Source organism: Toxotes jaculatrix, chromosome 9 (genome assembly GCF_017976425.1).
Source record: "Toxotes jaculatrix isolate fToxJac2 chromosome 9, fToxJac2.pri, whole genome shotgun sequence".
Lineage (NCBI taxonomy): Eukaryota > Metazoa > Chordata > Actinopteri > Toxotidae > Toxotes > Toxotes jaculatrix.
This window is the reverse complement of record NC_054402.1, coordinates 10,994,023-11,017,601: the sequence shown is the minus strand read 5'-3', so window position 1 is coordinate 11,017,601 and position 23,579 is coordinate 10,994,023. Positions and strand designations below refer to the sequence as shown.

Below are 23,579 nucleotides of genomic sequence, written 5' to 3'. Positions count from 1 at the left end.
TACTGCCGTGAACAGTACGTCTTCGATCGGTGGGCAAATAAAATCAAAACTATCTGCGTGAACAGACAGTTAGAATACACTGCATGTGCTTTTTGTAAATTTGGTGAACTAACCCTTTAATTCAAGTGTTATTTCAACCGTTATTTCACATTCTAGAAGTTGGAGACTATCTATAAGGATTAACATTCGTCATCTTATATAATGACAACAAATTCTTACTCAGGGAATCAAAACAAAATCTAAACTTTATGCTTATGTTCTTGGATTTAACTAAACGTACTGAGAATCAGGCTGTTGTTTTTCTTCGGCCCCCGCCAATGCTCAGTGTTTATACCCGGGCAGAATGTAGAGAACAGCAGGACTGTGTGTGTATATGTTATGTGTGTGTGTGTGTTTTCACAGAGGCAAAAGGTCAGCTCTGGCTTGGTCCACAGCACGTCGACTTGGCTGCAGCTTATTTGCTGATGCTATCTGTGAGTAGGAATCTGAGTAAACAGAGAGGCAAGATAACGAGTAGAGCACATCTTCCTTCTTCCCTTTCTCCTTATGTTCTCCACCGCAGACTTGTGATGCCACCAAAACCCAATTCCTCAGTCCTGCAAACGCCAAACTCTCCTCATCCATCCATCTCTCTTACATCTGGCCCTGGAAAATCTTTATTTAAATTATCTTTATTTAAAAACCCATAGACCCCTCTTTATCTGTTTCTGTCTCAGTCTCTCTTCCATGCTTTGTGCCAGAGAATGTAAGACTTGAATGCCCCTTTCCTGTTGTAAAACTGCCAGATCTCTGTCCTTAAGTTCTGTCCTGTTCTCTTTGCCTAAGATATCAATGGACACAGCTGTCCTGACTGGACAGAGGGCCACATCCTGCCCAAGATAGTAACAGAGAGATGACTCACTTGATTACTTTATTGAAGCCAGACGTGTTCATTCATTTTAGCACTAACTAACTAAAACAGAGCAGTGCATCAGTGGAGGCATATCAATATACTGGACATACAGGAGGTCATGCTTCTAGTTGCTTGTTACTTGTTTAATTTATTTTTTCTTTCCCATTTTGTTCCTCTCAAACAGACAGAAATTGAAAATGTGTCTGACCCTGCGACCCTTTTCGTGGTCTAAGGAGAGTCTGGGCTGCATGGCGTGACACTGCAGGCCACACCTGGACACATCTGGCCCGGGGAGGGCAGCCCTGCTCTGACCCCAGCACATCTGGAGCTGAGACACTCAGAGACGGCGAGGAGATGCATAAATAACACTCACACATATGTACAGTATGTTCTTCATGGGTAATACACAGACGCAGACAGGCGTGCGCTTCTACAACGAAGAATAAACACGTTCTTGTACATGTGTGCTCTGTATATGTGTATTTAAATTCAGGAAGACAAAATGTAGGTTAAGTCATGTAAAGACACACACACACACACACACACACACACAGACTCCAGATGCACCTGGTCCGTACTGCCATCTCATGAGTTGTGAGCCTGCATTTTTATTTTATGTATGGAAAGGAAACTTGTGTTTTATCACACTGTCTCAGAGAGAAATATGAGCAGGTGCTGCAGCTGTTTGAAGGGCATTTCAACCTCCCACAAGAGCCTCCTAACAGAGCTGGTCAAGAAATTCCAGCATCGGAGTGTGTGCTGTACTGGTTTGCCTGTAAGACAGAGCAGGTTAGATGGAGCAGTGATGGAGTGTGATTGGACAACTGCTGTTCAAGGACTGGGTTTAGCAAATGTCACTTGATGCTTTGGTAAGTCGTGTCAAAAGCTGCACATGTACTTCTGAGATGTGGGGGTTGGTGTTGCTCTGATGTTTGCATAATTATTTCACACCCACACTGCTTTTCTTGAGCCATACCTTTTTCCTTTAACTCTCTTTCATCTCCTCAATTTCTCCATCAGTCAGACAAGAGGGTGTGCCCTCATTTACCACATGTAGCCATTTAGTTACAGAAGATTGCTGTTCATATACACACACATTCCTTCAGTCAGCCTTGTGGCCTTGGTGCTCCACAGCCACCACTGATTCTGAAACCAGTACAAACTCCCACTCAAACCACATCCCAGACTAGGTTTCTCTTTCTCTCACTCCCTTTAAAATTCACTTTTTTTTGTTCACCATACATTCCCCCCCTCCTCTCCTTTATCTCTCTTTTTCCCTCTCGCCACATTCCTCACTCTCCTTCACTTTATTTCAACCTCTGCTGTCTTTCTAATTTTATAGTCTGTGTTTCTGTTCAGCTGTAGCCCATCCACTATCTTTACTCCAGCCTTCTGGCATCTGCAAAATCTCTCCCACCCATCCTTATCCTACTGTAAACTGTTTGCATGCAGTGCAATTGGTTGACATGACAACAGGCTTAGCCGAGGGGTAAGCTGCAGGTGTTCCTGTTTGGGTTTGACGGCGCGGAGCGCTCAGCGTTTCTTATTTTTAGTCGCATAGAGAGCTCTGCTGCTTGTGGGTTGAGTGGGTCGCTCGTCTATTTGTTTATTTATTTCAAATGGCCAATCACCAGGGCAGGTTTGTGTCAACATGAAGGGCCAGCTTCCTGTTATTACTGACCACACACACACACACGCACACGTATGCATATACAAAACCTATAATATATGTACTGTAATTGTGTGGCGGCATGCAAACACGCAGGCAGACATATGTGCTGTAAGTGCATCTGTTTTCCTACACAAGGAACACAGAAGCATATACTTGTAGAAAAGTGCATGAAGTGGGTAACAAACTGCAAGAAACCTCCTCTCTTCATGTCTGCCTGCCTGTTAACTTCACATGTTGGTTAGTCTTCTCAGCAGTCTCATTGTTTCTCAAGTACTGGCAGGAAAAAAGTACAAACCAAACACAGGTATCGTTTGTATGGTTTGATAAACCAGGCTTGAATTAGCCCTGGATGATCTTCAGGGCTGTTATGTAATTCATTTCAACATGCATTTGTTAATGGTGCAGTGGTGATCCTCCTTCAACACTGCTGAGATTCAGAAGACAGGCCTTTTTCACTGAACACATTCTGACATGTCACCGTGGGAAAAGTAAAGGTGTAAACAATAAAATGAATAATGAGCTGCTTCTGGTCTCTGGCCCTGGTACTATACACTCTAACTCAATGTCAGACTGTTATGGCTTACTGGGACACTTGAATAGAACAGAGCCATTATTAATGTTTTCCTACTACAGGTGCATTTCTTCCCTTGTTTCTATACACATGCTGAAAGGGCACATAAAAAAACATACATGGGGAAAAAAGTTTTGAAACATTTTGACAAAATAATATGGCCAATTGCAATGGAAATAGGCTTGGCAGATTAAGAGACTGCCCTCCTGTAAAAAGAAATAAATTAATTAATAAACAGTTTTTGCTCCTGTAACTATGACAGAAACGAAGGAGGAAGTCAGGTGATGTAGAGGAGGGGTGACATGACATGACATGCATGAAGCATGTGACCATGTCTCTTTGATACATTATCCACTTCGATGCATGCTCCAGGGTAAAGTGAACATTGCTAATCAGGGCTGTTTCTGTTAAACTGTATATGAGCCTCACAGAGGAGTGTGTGCCAGTGGAGGCTAAGTCTGGCATCTGTGTTTGCTGGCACCTGGTTTCTAAAATATACACTGACTATATTAATAGCATGTCAACTGGTGCAGGAGCTGGAATTTCATTTAACAGCTTCTCAATATTCTCTGAAAACCAAAAGTTCTCACCTGTACCAGACAGAGATGAAAATAGATGTAATCTGTGTGTAAATGTAAATGATTGTGTCTGCATTTTGGCGTTGACAAATGTTGGAGAGAAAGTGCAGATCTTTATTCAGTTTGGGGTTTTGGTGCAGTGTAAAAAGAATTAAACTCAAGTTTTAATAATTTTGTTTTACACTTTTTTGCTATTTAATGGTCGCACAGTTGAACAGAAACATTTTTATGTAATGAAACATGCGTTGCTATTCTGCTTCTACTACTCCATATACAGTCATTCAAAGCAAGAAAGTTGTTGGCTTAGTTCAGTTATATGTTTAAGAATCAAGGTTGGATTCACTGATACTTGTGTTTGGTTACCTGTTACAGTTTGTGTTTGGTTTGCTACTGGTATTGATTTGTGCAATATACAGCAAAAAATCATGTTTTGAAAAAGTCAGAATTGGAAACAACTATGTTAGTCTGGTCTCTCTGCTTTATTTGGTACATGACCTCTAAGAATGTGTTTTGACAGCTGGATTTAATGTAACTGTTGGAAATGACACACCGCTAACCAGTGCAGCTGATGCATGTGGCTTATTCTGCACAGGGACATGCATGAGAATACAGCTCTGAAATTCTAAATGTTACACCCTAATTAAATGTGTTCTTTAATCTCAGTGCTGCTCTAAGTGCAGGGACTGTAAACATCTACTGCAGAACATCACAAGGCCTAAAAAGACCTGGTTTCTGTGTGGTTTATACAGCACAATGTACGTTTCAGCTGCGTTCTCATACAGGCTTAGCTCAAATGAATCCAAATGATGTTAATTAGGGGACAGAAAGAAAAGAGATAAACCTACAAAGTTTTACAGTCTGCACCAATGAAACAGAGCAACCCACCAATGTGTGTGTGGGTTGGTTTTACTATATATGTATCCTAATATATATTGAGCCCACTATACTTTTGGGGTCTGGCAGATTTGTGGTGACAAAAACTCTGGACCACACACATTTAAATGGCTGTTAAGGGTTAAAGCTTGATTTTAGGGTTCAGGTTAGAATTAGGTTTAGGTTAGGGTTATGGTTGTGGTCCGACATTTAGTTGTGATGGCCAAGGTTAAGGTAAGGGGCTAGGGAATGAATTAGATAAATGATGAGTCCCCATGAATATAGTAAGACAAGGATGTGTGACTGTGTGCACTTGGGCACCGTTCCCCTCTCAACACTGACTTACTGAATGAATCTGTGCAGCAACAGTAGTAGTTTCTGGAGTGTGTAGGTGGGTGTTTGAATGAAAGACAAGTCCATCCCTGTTAAGTGTCCTTGAACAAGATAATGAATGCATGCCAGTTTATAGGATGCTCTCTCTCTCTCACTCTCAAACACACACATACACACACAGGATCCATCTCTGCTTCTTCGATGACCTTGTCTTTAGCCTCTGCAAATATGATATGACTGTGGAGGAGGTGTGAAACCATGAGACTTCCTGTTTCCATTTGCTTTTCAGTCCTCATTTTATTTGCATTGATGGGTGTTTGCTCTCATGTTCATGGTTTTTGATTTGCTGTTAAGTTGTTGTGATGTGCCAGTGATGATCTGTATGTTGTTTTTCCTTCCATAATCTCTCCTTACCTCTCCAACACAGTAGGTAAAAAGTTATGTTTAATGGGTTTTTGTGAGTATATTATAGGAACTGCTTTTATGATTACTTTATTGTTTGAAACATGATTTTCATATACGTTGAAAAATAACCTGCTGTGCATTGACCAAAGTACTTTAGGTTACACTAATCAACTGGATTTAATAAATTGTAAATATACCAGTTGAGCAGTGTTTCTCTTTCCTCATGATTAGCTCAGAGATGCTGATCTCAGTGAGACTACCAGATTAGATAATGTCAGAACATGGATTTACCTTACAACTGCTAAACTCATTCATTCTTTTAAAAAAAGTAACATTCTTCAAAAGCATATATAAAAAGTAATACTACAGCTGTATTCTGAAAACTACCCTATTCTGAATCATAAATATTATATATTTTGTACAGTTATTCCAAAACATGTCTTAAAAGGTGCAGTTTCCCCTCTGCCTCTATGCTGCAGCCATCTAAGACCCCAACAGGCTGCACTTAACCAACTCAATAGACCTCTGGTGCTTTCCTTGGAGCATCTTTAGGTCAAAAGCTTTTATTCTTAGTTTTGTGAGGGGTTAAGTTCAAAATTTCCCCTTGAGTTTTGGTGACTCAGGGAGCAGGGGAGAGCGCATGAGGTGATGGCATGAGAAACACACACACACACACACACACACATTCCCAATATCTTTCTCCAGAAACACTGACCTCAGAACGAAGGAATGAAATCTTATCGCTGCAAAAACTCACGTTGGAATTCCTCACCGGTGAATGAAAAACGTCAGACCCTGTTTGTGTGACTGTGTCTGTGTATAGTCTGTCAGTATGTGCATGTGTGTGTGTGTGTGTCTCTCTCTCTCGCTCTGTCTCTGTCTACATGTCTCTGTGTACATTCATGCAGGATGTCCAGCCATTTCAGTGGAGTGGATACCTTCATGTGAACATCTAATGAAATCTCATCTTTATCTCCCTTCTTTCTCTGCTCTCTCCTCATTCTGACATCCATTTGTCCTTTTCCCAGCATACAACACTCACAAATCATCCCTGTTTTTTTTGCAGTGTCATTCCCCTCTAAAACCCACTCTATGTCTAAAAACAGCAAAGAGTGTCTAAGTATTTACTGGAAGCATCTAACCAGCAATCTAAACACTTTTCTCATCATGTTGTTATGTCTCTTACTTTAATGCTTACTGGTTCAGCTCCAGCAGATATACAGTATCTGTTTATATTTATTATAAGGCTGTACTCATCTCATTACTACAAACTCTGGTGTTTGACAGGGCAAATAAAACAGTGTAGTCACTTTTTTCTGTTTTTAGTTGGCACTCAGTAATTTCAAAAACTTTTAAGTTGTTCTTTATTATAATCAGGGTGGAACCCAAGCCCTTGTTCTGTTTTGAACCCTTTTGTGGACTCTTGGACTCTTGTTTGTTAAGTTTTGTTCATAGTTCCTGTTTTATTTTGAAATCATGGCCCTTGTGTATCTTGTCTTGTTCTACTTCCTGTCTTTGTCTCGTTTCCCTCCATTTGTGATTGTCTGTCCTGCCCTAATTGGTTTCACCTGTTGCCCATTGCCTTGTGTATTTAAGTCTCGTCGTTTGCTTGTGTTCTTGTCAGTTCGTCTGTTTCAATACCCAAGTCTGTGCCTGTGTCAGAGTCTGTAGCTGAGTCCGTGTCTTCCCCGTGTTTGTTCCTGTACCTGTGCCTAGTGTTTTTTCCCCACCTCATGGACTTACCTTGGTTTCCTGTTTTCATGTAAGAACTTTTGTATTTTCACTTAGTTTTATTCCTGAGTATTTTTCCTCCCATGTGATGATGATGATTCTATGAGCCTGTTCCCCACTGCCAAAATTTAAATATAAATTGGATGCGTTCTTCAATGTGTTGCACACAGTTCCTGCTAGTTGTCTTTGTTTTGTCAATATTGTAATGTACACTGTAGCCCATAAAGTTGGAATTAAATATATTTTACCTCTTCTCATGAAATGATTGTGACAGTGATCTTTTGTTAATAAAGTGTATGTCTTCTCAAAACTTTATTGATCAATCTCTTCCGATGTGATTACTGATGTGTATAAATAGGAATGAAAAGAAAATTATTCCAACTTTATGGGCAACAGTGTACTGTATATGCTGTTTGCAAACCATCCCTTGCAAGGTTATGACTATAAATAAATCTGAACCTGAAAATAGAAATGCGCATCAAGAAATAATTAATTTGAACCATGCAAACCTCACAGTCATTTCCAGTCTTCTCAGTGGTTTATCAAGCTGTTCAACGCTTGGTATTGTAAAGTAAAAAGTAGATCCAAACTTGGTGTACACAGTCTGAGCGACCAACAATTCACATCTTTTTCTCTGTGAACGCCACAGAGTTTCATAGTTGCACATCGAAGGCATCTACACTAACTTAACTTCATTACATATATACAACAAAGGTAAATGTAAGGTCATTGCAGAAATGACTCTCCAGCATCTCATGTTTATCATTCAGGCAGTTTCCTGGTGAGACATCCATCACGCTAAGTGTTTGAACATCAATCTTTGCTTATTTTTGGGGCTGTGGAGCTTTTTTCTCATGACTCACTCTACTCCGTGACGTGCTCTTCTTAGGAAAATTTGATTTTGGAAAAAGACTACAGACGACCAAGTCATTAAGCTCCATTGTTTCCATAAGTTCTCCAAACAACACTTCACATTACGTTGATGTTTATCTGTATCACTTCAGTGATTTCATTTTTATAACAGTGGCAGCACTCATTGCTGTTTGTTTCTTTTCAGTTCAATTGCAACACAACAAAACCTTTACATGCTAACAACACTTGTAAAGTAAATAATCAGATTCATTAATTTTAACTGTTTCCATGGTTCAAAGTAAAGTGATTTTTCCCTTTCACACAGGTTTAGATTGAGTGATTAAATAGCTGCGGTTGATTACATAGAGAAAGATGTGACTTTACAACAGTTGCCAAATGCAGTGAATGTGTTATTTTGTCCAGATAAAAATGGCTTTACTTTTTATCACTTTAGGTTGTGCACCAACTGAATAACTTGAAATTATAAAATATGTGTATTTTATGAAAATAGCATCTGCATCACATTTCTCTGTGCCAGCAAACTACCAACTTTTAATAGTCACGGCGTTTTCAAGCATACAAGGCCTCAGTATTTGCAATGTATCTGTGCAAATGGCAAAACTTTATTCTATTCTTATTCGAGTCAAAAGCTGTGACAGTCCTTATAAAGTTAAAATGGCAAACGTGTCCACAAACAGTTGCCTATGCACTCCTGCAGCAGAGCGGAGGCGTTCGTATGGAGTTGTTTCTCGCCACCTGGTAAATGTAAAGAAAATCTTCACTCTCCTTTTAGCTCTGTTTTGGTTTTCTTTATCTCCTGAGGGAAACATCTGGCTCTTTAGCCACTACATATCCCACTTCATTGATTAGGACTTCCATCTAGGCTTCTATCATTATCACCAATTTTGTCTGTCTGCTGTTTTGTGCTAAGTAAGTAGCTCATAGAGGAGTTTTTAGAGCTTTTTTTTCTGTTGGAAACAGCTGCTGGGGGGAGCAATGAGAGTGAACAAAACCAGTAAAGTTGAGTCAGAAAACCCAAACAATGAGATGAAATGTTAAAACACTGTAGAGATGAGAGCAAGGTGTAGAGTTGAGTGATAACCCTCACTTGGTTCATCATTACGAGCAACCTTTTTCACATTGCACATAATTATCGGACTCATTTGTGAGATAAAAATACTGAGTGGGATTGTGTCATGTACAGTGTTTGTCCCAAGGAGCACTGATCCAGCAGCTTGTGGTCTTGATGGGTCCTTGGCAATGTAGCAATGACTGGAAATACATTACAGAAGTAGGTGCTACGCGCTAACATTGCCAATGTCTGTACTGGGACAGACCTTTTCTCTGTTGTGCCAGCTGAGGTCATCCAGCCATTTTTTTTTTTTGTTATCCTGCCTGTCGGCTTATACCCCTTTGAGTGTGGTGGCCTGTAGTTTGGGTAACCTTTGCTTTTACTCTACCAGTTCAGCCTTTCCGTGGAACATTCTTCAGCTTCTTTCATCAGGTTTAAATTGTAAAATATGAACAGGTTTTCTCATCTACATTTCAACAGAGCTGCATCACTTATAACCGTCAAGATAGCAATATAGTGAAAACCCGTAATAATGTAATGTAATGAAACATATCTGAATCTGAATTTGAACCTGAAGACAAGTTTTGCTGTAAATGTAAATTGTAAATTGTACGCATCCTAGAGATAACTGTGAACTCGACACACTGTCATAAAACCAAAAATCTTGGCCTTTATTGCAATATAAACGTACACTTGAATGGGTGTGTGTGAGTGTGTGAGCTCACAGTGGTTCCTGCTATTCCTATGAGGCACCACCACCACCACTGAATGACTGATGACAGTGTTGATCAATGAGTAATTATGTGTGACAGTTTGCTGAAAGAGGGAAAAGAAGGAAAGAGGTAGTTGAAGAGCCCAAGGACCCTCCCCCCTCCTGACGAGGCCTCGCTCTCCGTGTCCATGGAGGGATGGAGCAGTATGGAGGTGGGAACACTGGGATGCAGGACGGATGGATGGCTTGTTAAGAAGGCGGTGAGGTATTACTTTAAAAGTTTCTCTCCACCCCCGTCGGAAGTCAGTGGGACAGGCAGCCGACGGCTTTTCCAGAGGATGGGAAACCTGGAGGTTGGAATTACTACTCATTTGGAGAAGGCACTTAGTGAAGCCTGAGCTGTGGCTCAGCTATGACGTCTGAGCCCTGAATAGCCACAGACTTTTGTTCATTTTTACACACCAAATGCTTGTACGGTTCATGATGAAGCATGAAACTGAAAAAGAACCAGTCTGGGATACACACACACTGACTGATAATAAAGTTGATGTCTGGAGATAGCAAAGAGCAAAACAAAAACCAACCTTGATTTGTATCTACAATCATACACAACTGATTCATTTAAACTCTCCCTCAGAGAGGTCAAAGGTCAGGGTCAGCTGGAGCTGCAGGAGGTTGGTGCTTTACTTGAGGACTCATGGTGGACGTTTGCCGACATGGGGGTTTTATCAGCAGAAAAAAAATGCATGCACCATATTTACTACACCTCCTAGACAGACAGTTAATTGATGTGATAACTGTACATTGTGAAAGTCTGTATGGACTGGGTGCTTTAATGAAGTGTGGGTCCAGCTGTCAACTTTGAATTACCATACAAATGGTCAGTTAAATGCTTTTCTCACATTTAATCTGTTTTTCTCTCACGTTTAAACAATTAATTTACAAAAGCATTGTGAATCTGATAACAGCCAGACTGTCAGGGAAAGCACCGTAATGATAAAAACCCTTTCCAAAAGCAAGTGTGTGTGTGTGTTTCAAGAGCAGAGCCAGTGTGTGTTTGTGTGCAAAGTTGCTCTGCGTTGGGACAATTACTCAGCCTCGGGATGAATGAGGTCTGTGGATGAGGTTTTTGTGTGTTTGTACGAGAGTGGACGGGAAGAGCAAGTGGAGAGGACAGAGAGGAGGAGCACGGGGACGTGGGCAAGTGATTCTCCAGATGAGATCTAATATGTGAGACGGTGCATCCTAAAGAGACGTTTTCTCATGGGTCCAGCCCATGAATACAAATTCACCCCGCCACCCGCTCTGTACTGGAAGGACGGATGCACCTTGCTTCAACCCGTAGTGGAGAAGTACAGCCTGCTTTTTTTTTTTTTTTTGGTTACCTCAACGTTTACTTCCATCCAATCACAAAACTCAACTGTGGTGACTTCATGGCAGCTCTTATGAGTCATCCATTCATACCTTTGTATTGTAACTGAATCTGTTTGCTCTTATTCAGTGTCATGGGGCCTCGTATTTATAATGACGGAGCGAGTGTCTGCGAGCATGTTGGCCGAAACGTAAAATGGTGCCAACGAAAAGAAGCAGGTGAGTTTGTTAAAGGAGGAAATGTGGAAAATAATTAGCCAGCTTCTGTATCAGGGTTATCTGGACCAGTTTGTATGCACGTGTGTGCACGTGCATGTGTGTGTGTGTGTGTGTGTGTGTGTGTGTGTGTGTGTGCGTGTGTGTGTGTGTGTGTGTGTGTGTGTGTGTAAAGGATGTTAAGGACTGTGTGCATGTGTCTTTGAGGACATGCTTGTTTTTGGTTTCATTCTACTGACGGTGTGTTTTTGGGAGTGTTTGAGCCCATGTTTGTTTGCTGTGTGTGTTTGTGTGGTGTGTGCATGCATGTGTGTTTGTGTGTCTGCGTGTGTGTGAGAGAGAGAGATAACAGCCTGTAAATGTACTGAGACCAGTCTTAGTGACATCACGATTTGAGAGGATCTAAGTGGCCAGGAAAGTCAATTAGAGCTAAACTGAGTTTACCAGCTGGACACTTTGTATAGAATAAAAAAAAAAAAAGAAAAGAAAAAAGCATGTGTGAATGTGTGTGTATGGGAGAGAGAGCAAGAAAGAGAGAGAGAGAGGAAAAGGGGAGGAGATACAAAAGGGAGGAACTGAGTGGAGAGGAAGGGAGAGACACATAGTAAGGAGGTTTAGGAACAAGAGGGAGTTGTTGCCGGTGATACAGCACAGATAGACAGACACAACTCATTTTCCTCCTGCAGCTTCCATGCATAGTGGCAGTGCCAGTGGGTTTTAAACAAGTAGGGGTGGAAGTGCAGGCGACAGAGAGAGGGTGTTGCCTATTAGCAGAGGTCAGACAGGCAGGCAGGCAGAGGGGAAGCCGATGGATGTTTTTAAGAGTTTGCTTATCTGACACTGACAACAGGATGAGAAGTTGAGCGAGGGGGCAGACAAGGGAGAAAAACATGGAGCAAGCAGCATTACCTACAGTCCACTTACACAGGAGGCATAGGAGAGACAGGCACTGGCTGCCCTGAGAGAGGTGAGGTGAGAGAAGACAAGAAAGAGAGATAAATAGTCCACTTTGTCCATTCTGTCCAAAGGAGTGGGAGCGAGAGCCGAGGGATCGTAACACTGGAGCTCAAGGATAAACCATGGACTCTGCATACATCCCACCACACCTGGACGTGAGTACAACATCCCAATGCCTCTCACACATAGTCACACACACACACATACACACACACATCTGTCTGTCAAACCACAGGCCACAGGAACTGTGCTGCTGAAACCATTAGTCACTCTGGGGAAAAACGCACAGACACACTCATGCACATGCATACACCGCTGGCACACTGTGCCTTGCTTGCTCAATCACAATCTTGTCCTGTAAGCAACTTGTTCAAGAATAATGTTCCCATTATGAGTTCAAAGAGCATAACTTACCTCACCACCGCTGCAACATACACAGTCTGAAATGGCCCTCAGTGTTAACACTAAGCAGCTTTAATGTGAAAAGCAGAGGTGTGTTTTTGTTCTGTATTTCACATCGGTTTAGCTGTCAAACACACCACGAGAGCAGTCTCTGAGTTTTCAGTAGTCACGGGTTGCATATGTCAGTGTTTCCACTGATGTTTTTGCGATGTTGTGCCTCTGCGGGGCCTCCTGTTAACCGCAATGCATTTGTGACACTGGGACCTCTGGGTATCCCTGGCCGAGACATAAGAGGAGATTCTGGAAAATAAATAAATAAATAAATAGGTGACCTGTTGATGCTCAGCTCCAGCTCACACAAATGAGACCAAAGCCAAAACATAGTGTGAGCACATGTGACACCTGATAAGTCAGGCAGAGCAGATTGCAAGATTGCAGTTATGTTGTTTGTTCAGGGAAGCACCAGATTCACTCCACGCCTGAATGTCCGCTGAACCAGTGTGCATGTGTGTGCGTGTGTGCATCTCTGTGTGTGTGCGTGTGAGTAAATGTATTTCGAACTACTCAAACATATTTACAACCCAGCTTCACCACAGTTATACATCTTGGCGTGTGTTTCTGCGTACGTGTTAGCGCTCACTCTGCCTGGCAGTTAGCATGTGTTCAAACCCTGTACTGTTCTTAGCATGGACACACGTGTGTGTGTGTGTGTGTGTAACAGAAATGGACGTTGGACGTCTGGGTCATTATCCAGCTAATCGGTCCAGCTGGGATGAATTAGAGGGCTGTTCTAATAGAGTCCAATAAAACCACACAACAGCCTACCTGGGATATTGTTCTAATGATTTCATCTGTTACGCTTAAGAAATCAGAACCACAACTCTGCTCGCAACTGTTTTGGACATTTTTCATCCCATTATATATTAACTCCACAGCTCAAAGTCGTGCATTAATGACTAGTTAAGCATGGGGGAATATTGTGCAGTCATAACCCCACAGCTGATTAATATGTTACAGTGCAAGGGCCGCTGTGGAAAAAGAGCAGCAGTGAAAACACTTGTATCCTCAGAAGTGTTCTCAGGTGTGTACGTGTACACTGTACATCACATTTGGGCTCATGACGCTGTCCAATATGACATATTTTCTTGCATTTGAGTAAGCTCAGAGTGGGAAAACAAACCCTGTGGCATGTATGCTGCACATATCATGTTCTGAAAGAATGAGGCGGCAGCATAGAAAAATGAGAGCTGGAAGGGGGAGAGAGAAATCAGGGAGAGCAAGAGGAGGAATTTGGGAAAAGAAACACGGGAAGAACAACAGGAAGGGAAAGTTGAGGGACCAGGCGTAACATGAAGACAGCGGCGGTGGATAAATCAGCCGGCTGTGGTGACACTCCGGCCCTCTGGCCCGGCAGCAGTCCGCCACACTCTTCCGCAAAAACACCATTCATTTAAGGCATAGGAAAAAAGAGCAGCATTTACAGGGGAGAAGGAAAGGGAGAGAGGGAGATAGGGAATGGGAAGGTGATGCGGAGAAGCTCAAAAACACATAGTGTATGACAACACAGAGGACAAAGTTCAAGGAATACAAAGAGGAAGGAGGAAGGGGAAAGGGAACAGGGTTTGCAATAAACAGATAAAAAAAGAGAGGTTTAGAGAGAAACATCAAAGGTCAGAGGTTTTAATCAGTGAGTTCAGACAGACCAGGGGCAGGCAGGCGACGACACTCGTCTGCCGCGCCAGGGTCACGCTACTGTCTGCTCGGGAGGTCAGGTCACATCTAATATGTCTAATAGGCTGAGCTGCGTGCATGCTCATGTGGAAAAGAAGCACAAACATGCCTGCTGAGCATCAACCCTTCATCTCACCTGATCCCTAACCCGTTCATCATGCAGCTCTCCTCCCTTATCCCCCAGGTACATTTCATTAGTCTATGTTCATGCCGGATACATGACAGAGAAGAAAAGAATGAAAAAGTCAGAGTTAAAAGGAGGGGGGGGGGTGTAACCATAAAAATGTCAGTTTTTCTGTCTAACTGGAATGACTCGACGTCAGGGTGGGTGGCACCCAGATGCACGTGACACATAAAGATGCTAAATTAGGCCTGGATCCTCTTTGCCCTGTTAAAATTAGATAGAACCAGTCATAACACAGACACCCAGGGAGAAGAAAGAGGCTGTATGTATGTCAAAGTGATGTAGGGCGAGCTGGCCTCCATTTCTGTCTTTTCACATGTGTTCCTCTGTCTCGCACAAACTGAGGCACACCCTGTTCTGTGACGACTGAACCTTTGAACCTCAGAGTCACCCGGGTGGTTTTGTAGGTGAGGAAAGTACAGGAGAGAGGTGGTGTTGTTGTCCTTAATCTGCTTTACAAGCCTCCACAGTACATGGGAGAGGCTGTCCAGCAGAGTGTCTAATCTGTAATTGTCTTCTGCTGTGTTGCCTCAGGTGAAACGGCCCTGGGTGGGGCTGCGAGAGTTTAATGGATAGCTAGCAACAATCCCACACTTGGAAGTGGCTTATTTTCCCAGGGCTGCCCTTTGAACCATGTACCACATGAACAACACACATAGACACAATCACACATGCATAAAATATATACACCTGTGACCTCCTTTTAACCCTTTTTCTGGCCGTGTGGTGAGATTAGCAGTCATTACAGTGTCATTATGTGTTCGCTCAGCCATAAACACCACTCTTATCTCGGTGTAGAGGGCCTAATCAATGCTCTGTCCCTTAGAGAGATGAGATAAAGAGATAGAGAAGAGAGATATGTGAGAGCTCGGACAAGGAAAGAGATAGTTGCAAACTTTGAGTTCTTTTTGAGAACACACAGGACACACAGGAATTGAGATGCACTTACTTTTGAGAAAAGATCATTAATACTGGCCCAATCAACCAGGGCAACAATGGGTACATGATTTATTTCTTTTCTTCCTGATTGTTTGGAAACTCAGTTCATTTGCAGTACAGATTGTCTTGTCCCTGAATGGTTTTGCTCCTTTGCTCTAACCCTTTTACACCTCACCTCAACCTCTTCAGGTCAAGAGGGCCCTGAACTTGCTGGTTTCTAATTACTGGCTCAGTTATTAACACCTGCACTACAGAGGTTCAGGGTGTTAGTCAGGTCACAGCGGTAATTGTGTGACCCCTGTCTATGGCCATGTTCCCGCACAGAGAACAGCTATGGAGGGAGATAAGCTGATCACTTGTTTTAAGTCAGCTAAGAGGGAGTTAGCTCTCTTAATGCAGTAAAGTTTAGCTAAAGGAGCACTAATGTGGCATCTTGGTGTGAGGTCAGAATTAGTCAGTTTAGTCAGAATTTATGATGCAGACAGGGACAGAACATGAAAATAATTCTGCTTCAATAATCCACAAGTAGAGAATGAAGCAGACGTTGATGTAAATGTGTGGAAAACTGGAGATCTGCATTGTGATAGAGAATCAATAACACAACAGTACGCTTGGGGAATCCTCTCTCTGGAAGAACCCAGAGAGGGGATTTTAGGCAACAAACAGAGGTTAATGAGGATCCAATGTGCAAACAACAGAAGATGCATATCTGAGCAAATCTTTATTAAACACACACTGATTAGTTGAGCAGGGATGGATCACTGGCAGCATGGCAAGATCACTGTATGCACAGCAAAAGTCTGTTTTACCTTTTTTTCAGTAACAAGAGACTTTTATCCTGTATTGAATCTCTATATTCTTATATGAAGTGCTTGTATTCTCCTAGAAGAGCTGTTATCATCCTGCAGAAGTCCAAAGTCAATGAGCAACTGCTGCAGTGTTAACACTTTTGAACATAGCAGATCTAAATGTGAACAAAAGTGTCTTCCCACCACCAAAATTCAAAATGCAGGATCTGAACCTGATTTCAGACTAAACTGACAGGTGTTCATATACAAAGATCAACATTAGACAACAGCTACATCTGAGTTATAAATGTTTTCCGTGTAATGTTTTACAGCAGCGTAAACAGCATTAAAACAGACCTGAGTTTTCCATTACAATCAGCTGAAAAAACACCCAAGACGCCGATTTGGCACATCTAGAAGTGACTGTTCAATTTCAAGTGACTAGACCTGTAATTCAGGGGAAATTTAGTTAGCCCTTTAAAAGAAATCTTTTCATTTCACTTCTTCACTCACTCACACAGGCAGTTATAGAAAGCTACTGAATGTTTTAATACACCGTGTCTGGTGAAAAGGAAGAGAGAAGAAAAAAATCAAGTTATATGTCACTAACAGGCTTCCACAACTCCATTACATGTCACTAGAGTCCACAGCCTTTGATTAATGCTAGATGTCTTTCATATACAGTACTATGATCTCTTTCACACGCAAACACACAGCATGATTAAATTACAGATAGAGATGGATTAATTACTCCTGCTTAGGTGTCCTAGGAGATAGATGGGCCTTGGGGGTAAAAAGCTTCCCATAAATTAACAGAGAGAAAAACAAAGTAGCACTGTTTCTGCAGCCAGGAGTAACAAGCAAACAACTTCACGTGGATATGTGGACAGTAAATTTCTTGAACATATGCCATGTGAAGGCTGAAGACTAATGAGAAACTAGTGTGTCCAGGAAGGAGAAGACATAAGCATGATATACAGAGTCCTGGAGCATCTTGCAGGAGCTATCTCTTTTGCAGATTTCTGAACCAATACTTTATATTGTGTCATTATATCATATGATTTACATTGTTCCTGTATAAAACACATACTGTGCACGAGCATGTAAAGTCAAAGCACCTCAATTTAGAAGATTTAGAGAAGAGAAGTGCTATACAACCTGCCCTCACAGGTTTCTCTTTTATTCTGTACACCTTTTCTTCTGTTTTCTTCTTCCTCTCTTCTTTTCTCCACCACACCTGTCCTACCATCATCTCTCCTCACCTCCCTCTCTCCCTACAGGTCCACAATGTTCCCTGCTAACCTCCTGCTCCTCATGGTCCTGCTGCTACCTCAAGCCTCGTCTGGTCGCCAGGGTGGAGATACCAGCGAGATCGACCATGGTGAGGTGTCCCCCACGCCTTCCTCCTTGTCGCACCCACCAGCTGGTTCCCTCCTGGAGCCCAGTCTGGCTCAGACCATCCAGAGTCTCCTCCTGAACCGGCTGGGCCTGCAGTCGCAACCCGACCCTCGGCCTGGTGTGCCAGTGCCCCGGTATCTTTTGGATCTTTACCGATTCCACCAGCAGCAGTACCATCTAGTGGAGGACCCTTCATTTAGCTTCCCCAGCCAGCACATCCAGCAGGCCAACACCATACGCAGCTTTCACCACAATGGTAAGCTCATGATGCCATTCTGTCTTTTATTGGATTCAAATATTTGGATCATAATTCCTGGAGGTGAGCTTCACCTTTGAACTCCTGTTTCTAGGAAGCTGTTTATGCATTTTGTTGAATTCTTTTTACAGCCACAGAAGAGGTATAAAGATCTTATTTATGACAGGAGCAGATGTTTGTTGTGATTCACCAGTTAACAATCTAAACAATCTAATCCTCTTAGATAAGACGGGTGGTCACGATCCTGAAGTCTCCTTTCAAAAAATGTGTGAGAGCAAGCATAGATATATCTCACACTGGACTCTGGACCTGTTAAGGGGGCCCCAGGGTAAACAAATACTGTTGGGCCCCTGCTGGTACCCAAGTACTCCAAGATACACCAAGATACTCCAAGTTCCCATGAATTTCATTGAAACCAGTTCTGGAATAATATTTTTTCTCTTGAGAGTTTGTGACAATTTCATCAGACATTTCTTAACTGGGAATATGCTCCATGTGGGAATAACAAAACTAAAAATGATGACGCTCTTAAAACTAGGTTTTGATACAATCAGATTTTGAATCAATGAATGGATGCTGGTGTAGGAAAAGTTGACAGCTTAAGAGCCTTAAAATAAAAGCTTTCTTCACGAGAAAATGCAGTTCCGTTGTCAATTTATTCAACTCAGTTCATGCTTTTATTATCATATAGTACTTAGTACTTACTTATACACAGTAGCAACCATACATGCCGACTGCACAAAGCCTAGACCAGTTGTGCCTTTTGCTTCCTGAATTCTAAAGTACCAGCGCATCTCGGTACAAATGAATGTTTGGAGTGGTTCATTTTACTTGGGGAATGTCATATCTTCCAGCCATTTGCTAGAACTTGGAACTTGTCAACATGAGCTACCCCCATTGCTTTCTATCCTGATAACTTGAGATCTGGTACATTATAAATGCAACTAATGTAGCCAGTCAGTAGCGTCAGTTTGTGTCTTAAGCAGTATACAATGCATAAATCTCCAGTCAAGTAAAATAAGTATTAACCACTCTGAACTCTCATGCCCACCTTGTCTCTCTTCATCTTTCACTTAGAGCCTCTTGGAGACAGTCCCATAACAGAGGATCCTAAGAGGGTGCACATCTTCTTCAATATCTCCTCCATCCCTCAGGATGAGAGGGTGCTGTCTGCTGAGCTTCGGCTCCTCCGCAGTGACAGAGCCTCCCTGGGCCCTGGGCCCCACAGACTAAATATATACCTCTCTGAGCACCATGAAGACCCAGAGCCGACCTTGCTGGAGACAAGGTTACTCACCACTGGCCTCCACAGTCACAAAGCTAGTGGTTTCTGGGAGGCTTTTAGCCTAAGTGCAGAGCTCCTCCATAAGGCCCTTACTGGGAGTGGCAGCCTGGGCTTCCTCCTGGAGGTCAGACCTGAGAACAGCACCTCCTCACTTCCTGACCAGAGCCTCTCCTCTACTGCTGGTGAGGAGGAGGCAGAGAAACACAAAGAGGGACACCTGAGGGTATGCAGGTCCGTGGGCCAGGACGAGCATACCTGGGCCCAGGAGAGACCCCTCTTGGTGACTTACAGTCATGATGGGCGCGGTGAGCCTTTAGTCAAACATGGCAGGAGGACCCCAGGTGGCGGCCAGAGAATGAAAGGAAGGAAAGGGACAAAAGAGAGGGGCAGGAGCAGCAGCAAGGGCCGCAATAGGGACCAAACCTGGGTTAGGGCCAAAAAACATACTGTGCCGAGTTGGGGGGCTGATAAAAGCGGGGTCGGTTGGAGCGAAAGTGGAAGAGTGAAAAGAAATGGTGGTCGTGCTGCGAAACTCAAACGCCTTTCTCGTAACAGATGCCGTCGTCATCCTCTGTATGTAGATTTCAACGATGTGGGCTGGCACAAGTGGATCATTGCACCCAGTGGCTACGAAGCCTTCTTCTGCCTGGGAGAGTGTCGATTTCCTCTGGCTGACCACATGAACTCCTCAAGCCACGCCATGGTGCAAACTCTGGTAAACTCAGTGAATGGAGCAGTGCCCCGGGCCTGCTGCGTCCCCACCTCCCTCAGTCCCATCGCCCTGCTCTACCTGGACCCTCAAGACCGAGTGGTGCTGAAGAATTACCAGGACATGGTGGTGGAGGGCTGTGGCTGCCGGTAGTGGCCTGGAGAGCTCAGCCAGAGGAATCCAGTTATGGACAGAGATGTATGGAGGGAATAGGAGGAAGACAGAAGCATGAAAAGGCAAATGGCGGGAAGAAGAGACCGTTGAAGCCAGCTAACTGCAAACAGACACAGAGACTGATAGAGACATATGTAGCAGCATGAGAAGGACAAGTGAAGAGCAGGGGTATGAGGGAATGAATATAGCAGCTAAATTGTCATTATCAGGAGCAAGAAAAAATGTCAGACATAAAAAGAAAAAAGAGAGAGAGAGAGAGACAGACATAATTTGCCACACAACAAGATCAATGTTTAGACAACGAGGCAGGGGAAGAAGTGCAAAGCAAGTAAACTGCCTGGAATTACTTTTCACTTTTTCCTATTTAGCGATGACGCAGTTGTGTTCTCCATCAATTGACAGGCTACTTGTTCTCTCATGAGAAGCCAGCGCTTTAACATCAGAAGGTGTTTATTCTATATTCAAGTGTTTGCCACTCATGTCACTCTCACACGATTGTCTGACAGGCACCTGTGTTTAGCTGGTTGTGGAGGGCCGCCGAAACGATAAACAGTCAGAGTAGGCGGTCGAGGACATGCATTTTAAGCTCTGGAGCAGAGTTCACACAAATCTGTACCTTTCTGATGGACTGATGACCAACAGCATTAGCAATACGACGATGGCACCAGTACGGCATCTAAACTTTGTCTGACAGTGTTGTTTCTGCAGCATTTGAACCAAGAAGTAGGGTGCGTCTGTTTTTATGAACATAATGACAGACTGTCCCCTGCAGGCACCCCTACATCACAAGCTATTTAAAACCACAACAATAATGCTGAGCAACTATTATGCTATTGTTTGAATGTACTACTATCACTATATTTAAAAAAAGAGACTTTTTTGTACATTTCTTTTGCAGACGTGAATAAAATCAAAATGATGGTTGTTTCGTGATTATACATAATTCCACTGAATGCCAATCTAACTTAAAAGACACGTTATGTATTTAAATAGCAGCAATATGATGTATTTAATCTTGAAAATATTTAAGATACCTGCACTCAACAAAGCATACAGAAGACTGAAAGCCTGCCGTCCACATGAAGTAAGTTATGGTAGCTTTACATCCGTACAAATGTTCAGTGTATTGAATGAACAGTCTGTGTTACTTCAGCTTCCCACCTTATCATTGCACACATTTTGGTGTTCAAGACATGATAGCAGACATAAGTGGTGTTGCCTTTAAAAGCTCAACTAACACGTCAATTGAAAGCTCTATGTATTGTAGCTACTGAAGTGTGTAACAACAGGTGTCTTTGCTCGTTGTGTCTGCATGTGTCAAGAAAAAAAAAGGAAGACTGATATTAAAACTGGGACTTTAGTGCCTTTCAAACAGGGGCTTTAAAAGTGTTCTCTGCTGAGCTTAGTAATTGTTTTTCAGTGTCGCATTTTTCTCTCTAAATGGAAACATTTAAGCAAATGCTTGTAAAATGTTTGACAATATACCTCTAATAAACAAAGCAAACAGCACCCACTGTCACATGACTTTTTCCTTTGCGTCAACCATTTTCTTCTTTATGTGATGTTTGCATTTTTTTCTTTTGTTGGGGCCTAAGTGTGTGTGTGTGGGGGGGGGCTTTACATATATAAGGTTTTCCTTGGCCCACAGTGGATTTAGAAGTCCAGAAGTCCCACAAAGAGTGCAGGTCTAAACAAGTTTGTGTATATGATGTTGTAGCTAACGAAGTAGCTCCAAGTTCTTACATCGAACCAGCTGTGAGTTTGAGAGTGAGGTTTAAATGCTAGGGGAAATGTCTTCCCTCCACTGCACATCCTCTCTGACAAACCCACTGAGTCATTTTACTGTACCACCTGTGAACAGCACACACATGTTTCTAATCCCAGATATCACATGGAAGAAAAGGCAGATGAAGGGATGAGCAGTCAAACAAACTCCACCTGGAGCATCAAAACCAGTCCAGTGGCAGTCTGGAATTCTGTGGTGGAAAACCACAGCTGGCTAACATTTTGCCACAACATGGAGTAGAGCTTTGGGAGAAAAGTGTGTAAATGAAGTATAGTATAATTTTATTACATATGTCTGAGCATCTCTCTTGTCAAAGCAAGATTTTTAAATCTTAAAACCAAAAGTCTTTGTACTAATTCATGTCCAGGTCCATGTTCACCTCAGACAACGCCACTACAGGCTATGGAGTTCCCTTCTTTGATAGATAGTGCATTGACCTGGGTCTGTCTATCTGTGTGTGTGTGTGTGCGTGCGTGCGTGTGTGTGTGTGTGTGTGTATGTGTATATGTGTGTGTGCTACAAAAGAAAGTGTAAAAGAGGTAGATAAAGATGTGCATATAAGAGGTGTCATATATTATGTTCACAGATGGTGCTACATTGGGGTTCACTTAATGGTTGAGCAATAACCTCTGACCTATTCCCTCCATGACCCATGCTCACTCTTTCACCTAACCCATTTTTTATTCTACCTCTTGACTTTTCTATCACTCTCATCCTTCAGCATCCCCATTGCAAGTCATTGCTTTTATCTTAGCCCATTTGTCAATCACCTGCCCATCCTTACACAGTTTTCTCTCACAAACCTTTTCCTCTTTCAACCCGACCCATCGACTCCTTTTTTTTCCCAGGTGCTAGATTAGAAACAGGTGTTAAACAGACCATTTGTCCCACATGATGAAGTAAGATAAGTGACCATTGATAAGCCTGGCCTGTTAGTTCATACACTGTTACAGAAGGGGTTCAAAGGTCTGTGGAGGTTGCTATGTGGTGAATTATTCACATGTAATGCGTGGACACTTCTGATGGGATTTACTCTATTCTTACTTCATTAAAATGGCAGTGGTTGGCAAGGCTAACTTACATCAGTTTATTGTGTCGTTGTGTTTTGGGGTTTGTATATTGTGCAGTGGAACAGAGAGAGACAGCTCATCACACCTTGACCTCTCCCCTCATCAAGGCCGTACCCTGTGTCTATCTCCTATCTCTGTTTGAATCGCAGTTTGTCTTTTCTTCCTCTCACAGGTGCTCTGGTCGTGAATTCTTAAGGTTGATGTTGTGGAGCACAAAGACAGGATATGGGCAGGCTTATCTTGTCAGGTGTGGAGTCTGACTGAGGCTGTGTAGCAGCGGCCTTGACACAGTCAACCCTGAGGAACACCTTCCCTCAGGCCATAAATCATGCAGAGGAGCTGAGGAGGGTTACTCCCTGCGACAGGGCCGCACGGACACATGGCCACACTTCTGACCAGGTGTTTGGATTTATCTGTGATGTACCCCAGATAAGCAAGGGGAGAGGAGGGAGTACAAATGCCTCGTATTACAGAGAGTTCTTCACACAGGGAGTGGACATGTTCTTTGAGGGGTATTAGTTAATTACAACCAGAGAACGCTGCAAAACATCAGACAGGAATTTTGTGGAATCAGCAGTTTTTTCTTGGAAAATTTTTTGTTCATTTCAAGTTAATTCAACTT

The 23,579-nt window shown here is 42.7% G+C and overlaps 1 protein-coding gene across 1 annotated transcript; it reads left to right on the top strand.

Moving 5' to 3' along the window:
- The first annotated feature begins 11,882 nt into the window (after positions 1-11,882).
- bmp16 (bone morphogenetic protein 16) lies at positions 11,883-21,607 on the top strand. Its single transcript, XM_041046782.1, has 3 exons — positions 11,883-12,390; positions 17,560-17,933; positions 19,011-21,607. The coding sequence occupies exons 2-3, from the start codon at positions 17,567-17,569 to the stop codon at positions 20,078-20,080; spliced, it is 1,437 nt and encodes a 478-aa protein (XP_040902716.1). The 5' UTR covers positions 11,883-12,390; positions 17,560-17,566; the 3' UTR covers positions 20,081-21,607.
- The last annotated feature ends 1,972 nt before the right edge of the window (positions 21,608-23,579 follow it).

Coding starts and splice junctions, on each gene's coding strand:
- bmp16 (XM_041046782.1), top strand. CDS start 17,567: ATGTTCCCTGCTAACCTCCTGCTCCTCATGGTCCTGCTGCTACCTCAA. Junction 17,934..19,010: donor ACGCAGCTTTCACCACAATG/GTAAGCTCATGA, acceptor TCTTTCACTTAG/AGCCTCTTGGAGACAGTCCC.